At 64.0% G+C, this 11,358-nt stretch overlaps 2 protein-coding genes across 2 annotated transcripts; one reads left to right on the forward strand and one right to left on the reverse strand.

Moving 5' to 3' along the window:
- Positions 1-1,094: 1,094 nt before the first annotated feature.
- MNEG_2686 (Uncharacterized protein RSN1) lies at positions 1,095-5,835 on the forward strand (the record flags this gene model as incomplete). The annotated part of the gene is made up of 12 exons (XM_014048830.1): positions 1,095-1,099; positions 1,575-1,662; positions 1,913-2,122; positions 2,528-2,630; positions 2,874-2,906; positions 3,184-3,385; positions 3,733-3,850; positions 4,111-4,149; positions 4,459-4,490; positions 4,742-4,840; positions 5,237-5,279; positions 5,566-5,835. 12 exons carry the CDS (start codon positions 1,095-1,097, stop codon positions 5,833-5,835), a joined length of 1,242 nt encoding a protein of 413 aa, XP_013904284.1.
- A 953-nt stretch (positions 5,836-6,788) lies between these two features.
- Positions 6,789-7,637, reverse strand: MNEG_2687 (hypothetical protein; the record flags this gene model as incomplete). The annotated part of the gene is made up of 3 exons (XM_014048831.1): positions 6,789-6,894; positions 7,064-7,298; positions 7,595-7,637. The coding sequence occupies 3 exons, from the start codon at positions 7,635-7,637 to the stop codon at positions 6,789-6,791; spliced, it is 384 nt and encodes a 127-aa protein (XP_013904285.1).
- Positions 7,638-11,358: the final 3,721 nt, after the last annotated feature.

An 11,358-nucleotide genomic window follows, 5' to 3' on the forward strand; every position in this document is an offset into this window, starting at 1 on the left:
CATCAGAAGTACGGGGCCGGGATCAAGAGGGTGGGCGGCCGGGGCGGGGGGCACTGGGGTGGTGGGGCTTGGGGGTGCGGCGCGGGCCGCTTGACGGATATGTTTCTTGATTTTTGAGGCAGGCTGGGCGGGGCATTGGGAGCGCCATGCTTCAAGCAGATGGGTATGTTTGCAGCATCAAAACCTTCAAGTACACCTGTCCATCGTTCGGCTCTGATAACTCATTGTGCCATCGTTGATCGACTGTGTTGCGGCTTGGGTCCAGCGTGCGCTGCATTTCACCTGGTTATTCAAGGCATGCATGCCCACTATGGCTTCAGCATGACGCCGGATTGCTTTCTTTTGAGAATATTTGTGGCCCACCTTTCTCTCCTCACAACTGAAGTCCCAAGCCGCATCACCATCGCAAGACACGTAGCCTTCCTGCCCTCTGATCCCTCCCAGCCAACTTCCTCTCTCCTGCAACCCACAGACCACGTACCCCTGGCGCCCCTGTTGCACCCCCTCTCTGCCGCTTAGCCCCACTTCACGCCCCAACACACACAATCCCCCTACCCTATTGTATCCCCTCGCACCCTCAACCCCCCTCAAGTTTGCGACAATTCTATGACGCAACTCGCACCCAATATGGTATCCCCAGGTCGACTTGCTGGACTTCCAGCTGGACTGGCTGTTTGAGGCCCACCGCAGGCTGCAGGACGCGCGCGCCGCCGCGCGCCAGCGGCCGCTGCCGTCCGCGTTTGCCACCTTCAAGTGAGCGAGCCTTGGGGGTGTAAACAATCAGATCCCTCTCCAAGCTGCCTGCCCCTTTTGTCAGGCCCGAGCCCCTGCCCGGGCCTTGCCTTGGTGCGGTGCCGGTCCCGCAAACCACCCCTCACGCGGCGCGCGGCGCGCCGGCCTTGAATTGCACCTCAACCTTGTGAATCGGCCTGCGCGGCGCGGCGCGCTGGCACGCCGCGCCACCTGACCGCCTCTGCCTCACCACGTGCGCGCGAACAAACCTGGCAGCTCCCGCTGGCCGGCCGTGGTGGCTGCGACGTCGCTGCACACCCATGACGAGCAGTGCTGGCGGCTGCGGCCCGCGCCAAACCCGGATGAGGTGATCTGGCGGGCGCTGCGACTGAGGCTCTGGGAGCGCAGGTGTGTGGGGGCCGGGGGCAGAGGCAGGGGAGAATGGGGCCAGGGCGCCGCCTGGCAGGGCTGCGGTTGGGGACGGGGTTTGTTTGGGGTAGGGGTAGTTGAGGGGTTGGGGGTCGCGCGGGGTTGGCGGCGCCGCGTCATGTAGTGTGGGGAAGCCCGCCCTCCTTTCAAGCGGGCAGGAGGGGGAGATGGCTCCTTGCCCCAGCGGATGCATTGCATGAGGATTGCCTGCACACAGCGTTGCTTTCCACCTCTGCTTGGCGCCTGAAAAATTCACATTGTCTTCATGTCCTTGGGATGTTGCATGCATCGGATATCACATCATTACCCCCAGGTCTGGCAGAGCAGCAGCCCGAACCATCTGCGCACAAAACACACATTACGCGGCCGCGCCGCCCCCTGCTTCCTGCCCACCCGTCCCCACCCCGCCCCAGCCTGCGGCGGTACGTGACGCTGGCCGTGATCTGCGTGCTGGCGCTGTTCTATGTCATCCCCGTGGCGGCCCTGCAGGGCCTGCTGCAGGTGCGGGCTTCATACCTGCCCGTCTCACCCACCCTGGCCCTGCTGCGCACGTGTACCGGGCGGCCGTGCCCCATCGTCTTCTGCAGCCCACAATGGCAGCAGCGATCACGTATCACATGTTGAAGGAAGCATGGGCTCCTGTCAACCCATGCTCTCAACATGCCACCCTCCCATCAGCCCCGCTAGACCCCTCCCACCCCGCCCACCTGTCGCCCGCACCCGTTCGAATTCAAACGCCCCCCTACGACAGCTGGACCGGCTGCGCCAGATCCCGTTTCTCGACAAGATCCTGGACATCCCGCTCGTCCGCTCCCTCCTACTGGGCGTCCTGCCCGGCCTCGCGCTGCGGCTGTTTGTGATGCTACTGCCGCTACTGCTGTACCCGCTGAACCGGTCGGCGGGGGCGGTAAGCGAGGCGGACGTCGACTTTGACGTGTCGACGCAGTACTTTGTGTTCCAGGTGGGGGCCGGGATAATCTGATTACAGCAGCATCGCGCGGGGGCGGCATCGGTGGTGGTGGTTTGGGGGGGCGGGTGTTGAACGGGCACCTGGTTTTTGATCGGGTCTGGGGCGTAATGTGGGCTTCTTCAGGGGCATGGGGCCGGGCGACCGGGGCGAGGGCTGCTTTGAGGGAGGCGCCCCATCGCTGGCAAGTGAAGCGCCCGCCGTCGGGCCGGCGCCAACCCCATGCCCGCACGCCGCCGCGCAGCAGCTGCGCTGGTCTGGGTCCGCGGCCCCTTCTGAGGCTTCGTGCACCTTCCCCCCCTCTGCACCACGACTCAGCCCCACACGAACGATGCCATCTAACCCTGGCCCACCCAACCCACCCACCCCCCGACCGCCGCCGTCTTCGCCCCGCCCCAGGTGCTGGCCGTGTTTGGCGCGAGCTTCATATCCGGCACGCTGTTCAACCAGGTCCAGACGTGGCTCAAGGACCCGTCACAGGTCCTCACGCTGCTCGGGACAGGTGGGCCCCAGGCAGGGCAGGCGTGGGCACCGCCCGGGCCCACGAGGGGTGCGGGGGCACGTACAAGGTGTTGCTGGCCGCTCGTCGGTTCGCCGGCGAGTCCGGGATCGTATGCTTTTACAAAGCTGCCGGAGCTGGGCAGACGATGGTTTGCCCTGCGCGCGTCTGCCTTCGCGAGAATGGCTGGTGCCGACCCCGCGCCTACCCGTCCCAACCCCTCTCCCTGCTCGCGCGTCCTCGCAGGCGTGCCCCAGACCGCCTCTTTCTTCATCATCTGTGAGTCTTGGCTAGCCCCACCAGCTAGATAGATGCAGGCAGCCAGCCTGGGGGGGCAATCGGCCGTAGGTGGCGCCACTCATCATGAATGCGCGCTGCGGCATGCTGCCTTTGCGCTGCGCATGCAGAACTTGGCCATTTGCCAGGTCGCAGCCCCATGCCCGTGTGGAAACCCTCTTGGCCACCTCTGCATCCACCATCACCACCACCCTGCCCCTTTCCAACCATCACCTCCCACCCCACCACGACCCCCTGCACCTGAACCCCCGCCCCCCAGACACTCTGTTTGTCGGCCTGATCGGTCGCTCCCTCGGCCTGCTGCGGCTGTTCGGCCTCCTGATCTACGCCATCCGCTCCGCGTTCGCGGGCACGCCCCGCGCGCGCGCACGGGCGTGGCAGCTGCAGACGTGCGCGTTTGGGGGCCGCATCCCGGATCAGACCATCATCATGCTGCTGGGCATCGTGTTCAGCTGCATACAGTGAGAGCTGGGGCTGTTTTCACGCATGGGAGGGGCTGTTGGATGGGGCTGGGATGGTTTGACCGGGTAGAGAGAGCGGGATGGGATGAGGTGGGATGGTGATGCGCACGGTGCACGCCCCTGCAACTTATTGTGGACAGTTTCATTAATCATCATTGAGCAAATTGAAGTCAGACGCAGAGCACACTCACTATCATGGTGTGTGAGATGCTTTGATCCCCCCATGGAGGGACCGGCGCTGTTGACACTGCTGCCGCGCACACCCTGACATCCTGCCTCCACCTGCCGTCCCTCTGGGCGCCCGAATGACCCCACCCCACCCCACCCCACCCTCCACCCCACCCCAGGCCGCTGATCCTGGTGTCCATGCTCATATTCTTCGCCATGTCCCTGCTGGTGGAGAAGTACAATTTTGTGTACGTCTTCAGGCGGCGGTTCGAGAGCGGGGGGCGCATGTGGCGGCAGGTGCGGCCGGGAGTGCGGCTCGTGTGCGTGGGTGCATGAGCATGTGCGCGCAAGCGTATGCGAATGGACACTGATGTGGGGGTCAAACGTGAGGGCTGGCTGGTGGTTTATAGGTTTTCTTGTGTGGTGTGTGCTGGGTGCCTGCATGCGGGGCCATGTGCTGAGGATCGCTTATCTCCATTGCAGGCGCCATGCGCTCTGCTGCGGTCGATGGCTTCGCCGCTAACCTGTGCGCTCTCATCGCCTTCCTGCTGTTGCAGGTGTTTGTCCAGATCATGACCGCCCTCTACATTTTCCAGGTGGGGGTGGTGAGGTCGAGGACACGGGGCCTGGGGGGACGAGCGCGAGCGGCGCTGTTTCCGCCCACACCATACCAGCAGGTCTGCACCCTGAGCTGTCCGCTTGCGAGTGTTGTTGGGCCAGAGCAAGCTGCTGAACAAGCTGCAAACCAGCTGCAAACATCCGTGGAAACCGCTGATTATTGTCCGCAGCCTACCCCCTCACTGCGCCTTCTCACCTGACCTTTCACACCTCTGCGCCACTCATGCCCACCACCCCTTGAAAAAGCTGCATCTCCTCACCGCTCCCGCCCCCTTGCATTGCGCCAGGCCGTCATGGTCAGCCTGCTGAGCATCAAGCGGTGAGCGAAGCCGGCAGCTACCCCGGACGTGGCCCTTTCACCATGCACGCGCCAGCACAACCGCCCTGCCTTGTGCAGCCCACGCAAGGATTGCCGGCCGGCTATAAAGCCTGACCTGGTGACACCCGGGCTTCGCCAACCAAAGCTGCACAGCTCCGTTGCATGCCGTCAAGCGCTCATTCCCCCCCCTGTCCACAAAACCAACTCCGTTCCCTGCCATATTTTCACCCGCTCTTGACGTGTCCGAGCAGGTTCGTGTTTGCGCCACTGCTGGTGCCGCTGTTCCTCGTCACCGTGGTGTACCACCGCGCGGCGATGACGCTCTTCAGGCGGCCTTGGGAGACACTCAGGTGCGGCCCCACTCACACCTCCTCCCTGCCTCCTACCTGGCACCCCCCACCCCACCTGCCGCCACGCGCTTGAACTTTGAACCCAAGCAAAGGCCGGCCGGCCTCACGCGACCGCTACGTGCGCTGAAAGGCGGCACCAAATCAGCGGCCGCCGTCATGCTTCGCTGGGCGGGGGTGCGGCGCATGGTGGTGCACGCAGCATGGGAGTCGAGAGTAGCAAGCAGCTGACCACCCTTGGTTCATAAATCTTTATTGCAAAAGCATAGCATGTGCCCCGGGCACGCACGGAAGGGGCCGCTTCAGCACGCCGCGTCACTCAACTTCACTCCACCCTGTCTTGTGTGCACCTTGCCACCTTTGCCTCCCTTTCATCACCCAATCCACTCCCAAACACAGCCTGAGGGACGCGCGGGACCTGGACGAGGGTGATGAGTCAGGGGTGAGTCGTACCCTCTGACCCAAGGGGACAGCACCTTGCGTGCGGAGGGTTGCGCAGGGGCGCAAGGCGGGCCTGGACGACTTGATCGGGGAAACGGCGCAGCCAGCAGCGTGTGATGATGTGATTGGATTGGTGGGCGGCTGCGGCGTGCTTGGCGCGGGGCGTCCAGTACAAATCATCGACACTCGCGATTTTGGAACAGGTGCCTCTATGCCCATGCCCATCGTGCCGTCTGCCGTCGGCTCAGGCCCCCGCCCACCCATCCCCTCTTTCCTCCGCCGCACAGGCCCAGCTGGCAGAGCCACTGCTGCAGCATCAGGCCTCAGGCCAGCCCGACACCTTTGGCGCGGGGGTTGGCGGCGGCGCCGCCCCCGCGCCGGGCGCCATCTCGGTGGCTGCGATTGCGGCGTCGCAGTACGTCGCGCCGCCCTTCATGCCGCGCGAGCGCGAGCTGCGAGACCTGGAGGCGGAGGTCACGCGCGTTCAGCAGGCGCTCAGGGACCACAACGAGGCGGTGGAAGCCGGGGAGACGCCGCCAATGTCGTCAGACGTATGACGTCATCAGATTCCTGACAATATTCCGGCTGGCTCGGGGCTAATGCTGGTTGAGGGCATGGGAGGGCTTCATCATTGGCGGGGAGGGGTTTCTGCTGCCGCCGGGCCGAAGCAAGAAGTGGGTGTGGATGTGCATTGTGGATTGTCGCGCCTGCAGAGGGGATTTTCTGTGCACAGTTGCTGGCTGTTTGCGCAGCATGCTCCTGGGCCGCCGAAGCATGCACGTCTGTGAGTGGGGCCTCGAGTTTGTGTCAAGGCGGAGGTCGCCTGTTGTCTGCCCTCCCGTGCTTTTAGACCGTTTTTGGATTGCATGCTCCCACTTATCCATTTGTCTCGTGTGCAGGTTGTGCAAAGCTTGGGGCCTGTTGGCTTTGTTCGGCATGCTGCTCTGCTGGTGCAGCACCGTCTGCGCTGCGATGCGCTCGGGCTTTGTGTTTGACTGTACTGCTGGCCTTTATTTGTAAGCAACAAGCTTTTCGACTCCCCATTCGTCATACCCAAGTCGACAGCCGTATGTGTACACTCTGCGCACGGATCAGGGTGGGTGTGAATTGCAGGCTGATGTAGCATCGGAGACGGGTTGCCTCCGCACCCTCGTAGGGGGCGTATCAGTGTGCAAGGGTTCCCAACCAGCCTATGAAGTAGTTGAGTTTACTGCACCAGCACCAGTGAACCGCAAAAAATCACAAAGACATTGTGGTCGATGGCATGCAAGCCCGCAAAATCGAGGCAATCAATGCCTGCTGCCACCACAAAATGCTGCCCAGTCAGCATGCGAGCTGGGAGCATGGCCGCCGCTGGCGGCGCTCGATGTCTTCGCATCAGCGCGCCAGGCGAGGAAGGGCGGGTGGAGCAATACGGGGCGGCAGCGGCCGCTCATGCAGGCGGGCGGCCCTATGGCACGGCGTCCCCCGGTGGCCGCCGGGCGGTGCCCCTCTCGGCCGTGAATGCGGCTCAACGCTTGGAGGTCTTCTTCTTCTTGTCGAGGGGCGCCCTGTCCTTGGCCGCGAAGATCTGCGCGGCGGGGCGCATGGGGCATGGGCACACTGGGTGTGGCGCTCTGGGGGGAGGGGCGTTGGCTCGCGGGGGCGAGACATGATGTTGGGACAGCCGCAGCGCAAGGGCGGGACGGCGGGTGGGCAGGGTGATGTTGGTCAGCAGTGGCGTGATCGAGGGGCCTGGGAGCACGATCAGCAAGACCGCGTCGCGCGCTGCTGCCTGCTGTCCACAGGAGGTTCAGAGAGCATTGGTGGCCCCTTGCCTTCTGGGCAGCGTCGTCCCCGGGCTTGAGTGCCAGCGGCAGCAGCGCGGTCACGGCGACGGTGACGACGACCCCGATGGCGACCGCGGTGCTGATGGGCGCCTCCACGTCGCCGGGCGCGGCGAGCTGCATGAGCTCGTGGACGCCCATCACGCGGCGGGTAGTCAGGGTGCGCGGGCGCGCAGGGGCCAGGCGGGACGCGCCTGTGGGGCGCGGGACAGCAGGGTGGGATCAGGCGGTGCGCCGGGACCAACCCAAGTCCGCGCCAATCGCGGCCATTGAGGCCGGAATGGTATTCAAGTAGCTTGGTGTACCTCATCAGCCCACCAATGGCAATAGAAGGGCGATGGGCCAAAAATAGAGATCTGAGATCGCCCTGGCGTTGGCTAGGGACGTCTCGGGCCGCTGCCATCAGCGACAGAAGCTACAGATAGCATCCTTAACCCTCGTTATGACCCAGCGACCGTTATGCCCATGCCCAGTCTGACGTGGGCCTCACCAGCCACGCGTGTCGCGGCAGAACTCCGCATAGCGAGGGCCATTGTTGCAATAATCGATCTGAAAGTACAGGAGGCTATCGTTACAAAGCGGTATGGGCATTACAGCGCACAGCAAGCGCCCTCATGTTTCGCACAGCTGTCAGTGGGAGGCGGACCTGCAGAGCAGCAGCGCCACCGGGCAAGTGCGCACTGCTCTACAAAGTGTAGTCGTGACTCATATCTGTCTGGTACCCCCGCCTGCAAGTGCAAGATGGGCGTAGAGCGGTGGCGGAGACGTTTAGCAGGTGGCCGTGATGTTGCTTCTGGACACCCCAGCGCCAAACCCCTCCCAGATTTTCCCCTGCTGCTAAAGCATTCCGGCTGCGGGGCTCACCACACGGCTCTGAACTCTTCCCGGGCGCTCGCCAGCCGCGTTTTTAAGTTTGGCGACCGGAACGTGGCGTGCACCAGGGGCAGCGCTGTGCCTGCACGATAGGGGTCGCACGCGCAAGGTTGGCGACAGCGCAGCAGCTCGCTGGTGCATTCGACACAGCGCATGCCGGCCGCTGCGATCGGCGTCTTGCCGTCGACAAAAAGCGCCCCGCGCCACCACCACAGGTCCACTCCACCTTGGGTCGCTGCTGCCCCAGCCGCGCCTGCCCACTCCGCACGCGCGCACGGCTACCCGCTTTGCGCAGCTCAACGGCCGCTGCCATCCACCTCAAATGCACGCCCACACGCACGCATGCACACGCGAGCACACCTGTCGGCCCTTACCTAATGCCAGCGCTCCCAGCAGCCCCAACCATGCGTGGCTGCGATACCAGAGGTACAGCGCCCCCGCCAGAGCGAGCGCCACAAACGCTGGCCGCCGCAGGAATACGATGCTCCCTCCCCTGCTGCGGCGAGAGGGGCCCCTGCAGCAAGACACGGCGAGGTGCCAAGGGGCCCGCCAGCGATCAGCTGCGGCAGGGTGGGGCCCGCCTGCTGCGCATGCGGCGTGTTGCGGCTGCCACTGCCGCCTGGCACCCCTGCTGCCCGCGGCCGCTCACCCTACGCCCAGGCTGCCTTGCGATGCGGACGACCCGAGCGACCCCCGCAGCAGCGACGCCGTGTGAGGGTGTATCCGCCGCACCGCCCTGATGAAGGCCTCGCTATTGAAATGGGCAGGGGGGGATGGGCAGCGCGAATGGAGGACACCAACAGTTCCATTTCACATCGAATGCAATGGTCATGCCAGTCCCTGCTTGCCGCCATCAATCGGGAGCGCAAGAGTCCCTGCAGCTGCGACCGCCCCACACCATCGCTGCGCTGCTTGCCACCCCCACGCCTCCACGTGTGGCGTGCGCTGGGCCACGCCGCTCACTTTACTGCCGCTGCAAACGGGTCGTTGAGGCACAGCAGAGCCAACAGCGCGAGCGCCGCCCCCGCCAGCCCCAGCGGCCGTCGTATGAGGAAGACCACGCAGGACAGGGCCACCAGCAAGAGGTAGTTGCTGATGTAGTAATATACTGATAAGTGTAGAGTGCCGTATGCATTCAAGAGGACGATGATTGGCAGAAAATTGTTGAGGATTGCCCATTGCTGGGTGCTGCTTGATGTGCCGCAGCTCTCCAGACAGGTTTGGCCGTGCAGGGGGACATGTGCAGTCGAGGATGGCAGACGAGCGAGAGGTGTCCACGAGCTGAAGCGTGCCTCGCCATTCTTCCTGCAAGGCACGCGCGCACACACACGCACATGCAGCATCAACACATCAACCGGCGCATGCGCAGCAACCGGCGTCGCGGATCCTGCACCACACCGTTGCACTTTAGCCGCGAAGTCCATTTGATCTGGTTCTTGGGGACTGTGAAGGACGAGAAGAATTCTAACGCTGCCCGCGGAGCTTTCAACTCGACCTCCCGCAACGCGTCCCAGAGCTCCTCTGGCGTAACGTTACCCCAGTCCATCGCCTAAGAGACTACAAGTTCTCTATTGTCTTGGGTAGGGAGGAAGCTCTAGTATGGCGATTACATCTGTAGTGATCTTATGGTGGGTGGACGCTGCGCAATCAGTGCTTGTAGTCAAGGACTGCATATGTAGGGATATGATGTCAGTCAAGGGCGCTTCACTGTGACTTGACTCAACCGATTTTGTGCGGTAACTTCTTCAGGCCCCCCAGTGACATGTTGCTGACGTGCACGGCCAGCTCACCAGCGCGACACTGGTAGGCAACACGAGACTAGCTCTAGTCTGTGACTGCGTGCGCCACCAGCTCGGCGTTGTGTCAGTCGCAAAGACTGACAGCCTGGCTTGCTGTTGGGCGATCATGTGGCCATGGCCTTGGAGCAAGCATATGAACATGGGGTGCTGCGTGTTGTTGCTCGCACCAGCTGCTCTCAATGATGCCTTTGCATGTGACCGCCTGTTGATGCTGTTACTTGCAGTATTCAGCCAATGGATAGTATTGTTTCATTGGAATGTGCTTGCAAGAGCGGATATTGGGAGTTGCACTGTCGACGAAGGCCATGGGGCAGTCACAGTCGGTGGAAGCACTCGCTGCCACCTGCACAAGGCATGGAAGCGATAGTGATCTTGACTGGACAGCTGCTCATCAGCTCCACAGACCGAGGTCGCCAGCTACCAAAGCCTGCGCTCCCTGGCCGCCGGGGTCGCCAGGCTGCTGCATCCCCGTTGGGCGGGGAATTGGCGGAAGCACGCGAGTTGCAAGTGCTGCCTTGTGCGAGTGTCCGCCGGCCGCCAGCTCCGGGCGAACCGCCCTCCTGCTGCTGCTGCTGCTGCTGCTGCTGCTGCTGCTGCTGCTGCTGCTGCTGCTGAAGCAATTGCGCTGATGTGCACCCAACTCCTGCCTGCCAGGGACGAGGTGGGCTGCTCGCCACCGGCGCTGTGCTTGAACAGCAGCAGGGCGCCGGCTTAGGAGACGTCCAGGTGTCACATTCAAGTCGCCGGGTATCATTGCGGCCTGCGCTGGCGGGGTTGCCGTTCACTGCATACTCCCGCAACCGCGCTGATGGTGACAACAGCGCCCTCCGTGGCCGCTGCTGCTGCGGCCGCCGCTGCTGTTGCTGCTGCTCCTGCTGCTGCGCCGCGTCTGGTGTAGCCCACAATGGTGGTTTCTGCCGCCGCGTCACATTCAGCTGCTCCTGTGCGGCCTGTAGCTGCGACCGCAGCGCCTGCTCCTGCCCTGCTTGTTGCCCTTGCAAGAACCTCAAGGTTGGGCTCATGCAGGCGCGCCTCGGCGATCTGCAGCAGGGGTCTGCCTGGATGGGCTGCACCCACTGCTCGCCCAACGGCACAGCAGGTGGGCTGAGTGCGCAGCATCGACAGGGCGCTTGCGGTTTGCCGTCACAGCTGGTTCGGCGCCTGTGCGGGCTGGGCTGCTGCGGCTGGCCTGGTGACGCAGCAGCATCAGAGCGGCAAATTCGGGCCACGATGCGGCCCATCGGGCTGAGGTCGCCGTCGCTTCCCTCATGCACGTGCTGCTGCTGGTGGTGCTGCTGCTGCTGAGCCGCTCGCTGCGGCGACTGTCCCCGCAGCGGTGATGGGCTGTCCTGCTGCATGCGGGCCTGTGGCGGTGGCGAAGCCCACCCCAGGAGTGGAGCATCCTGCGCCTCGACCCAGCCAACTGCAGCAGCGTGAGGCTCCCGCGGGGCATCGTGAATGTGGGGGCCGTTCCGCGCCCGTTGCTCCTGGGTGGCGAGCGCCCCTTGCTGCCGCCCCCCGTGGCAGCGCTGAAGGCCCAGCACCGCCAGCCCCTGCCCTACAGGCGGGGCGTCGCTGAACC

The sequence above is a fragment of the Monoraphidium neglectum genome (assembly GCF_000611645.1).
Source record: "Monoraphidium neglectum strain SAG 48.87 unplaced genomic scaffold scaffold00313, whole genome shotgun sequence".
Classification (NCBI taxonomy): Eukaryota; Viridiplantae; Chlorophyta; class Chlorophyceae; order Sphaeropleales; family Selenastraceae; genus Monoraphidium; species Monoraphidium neglectum.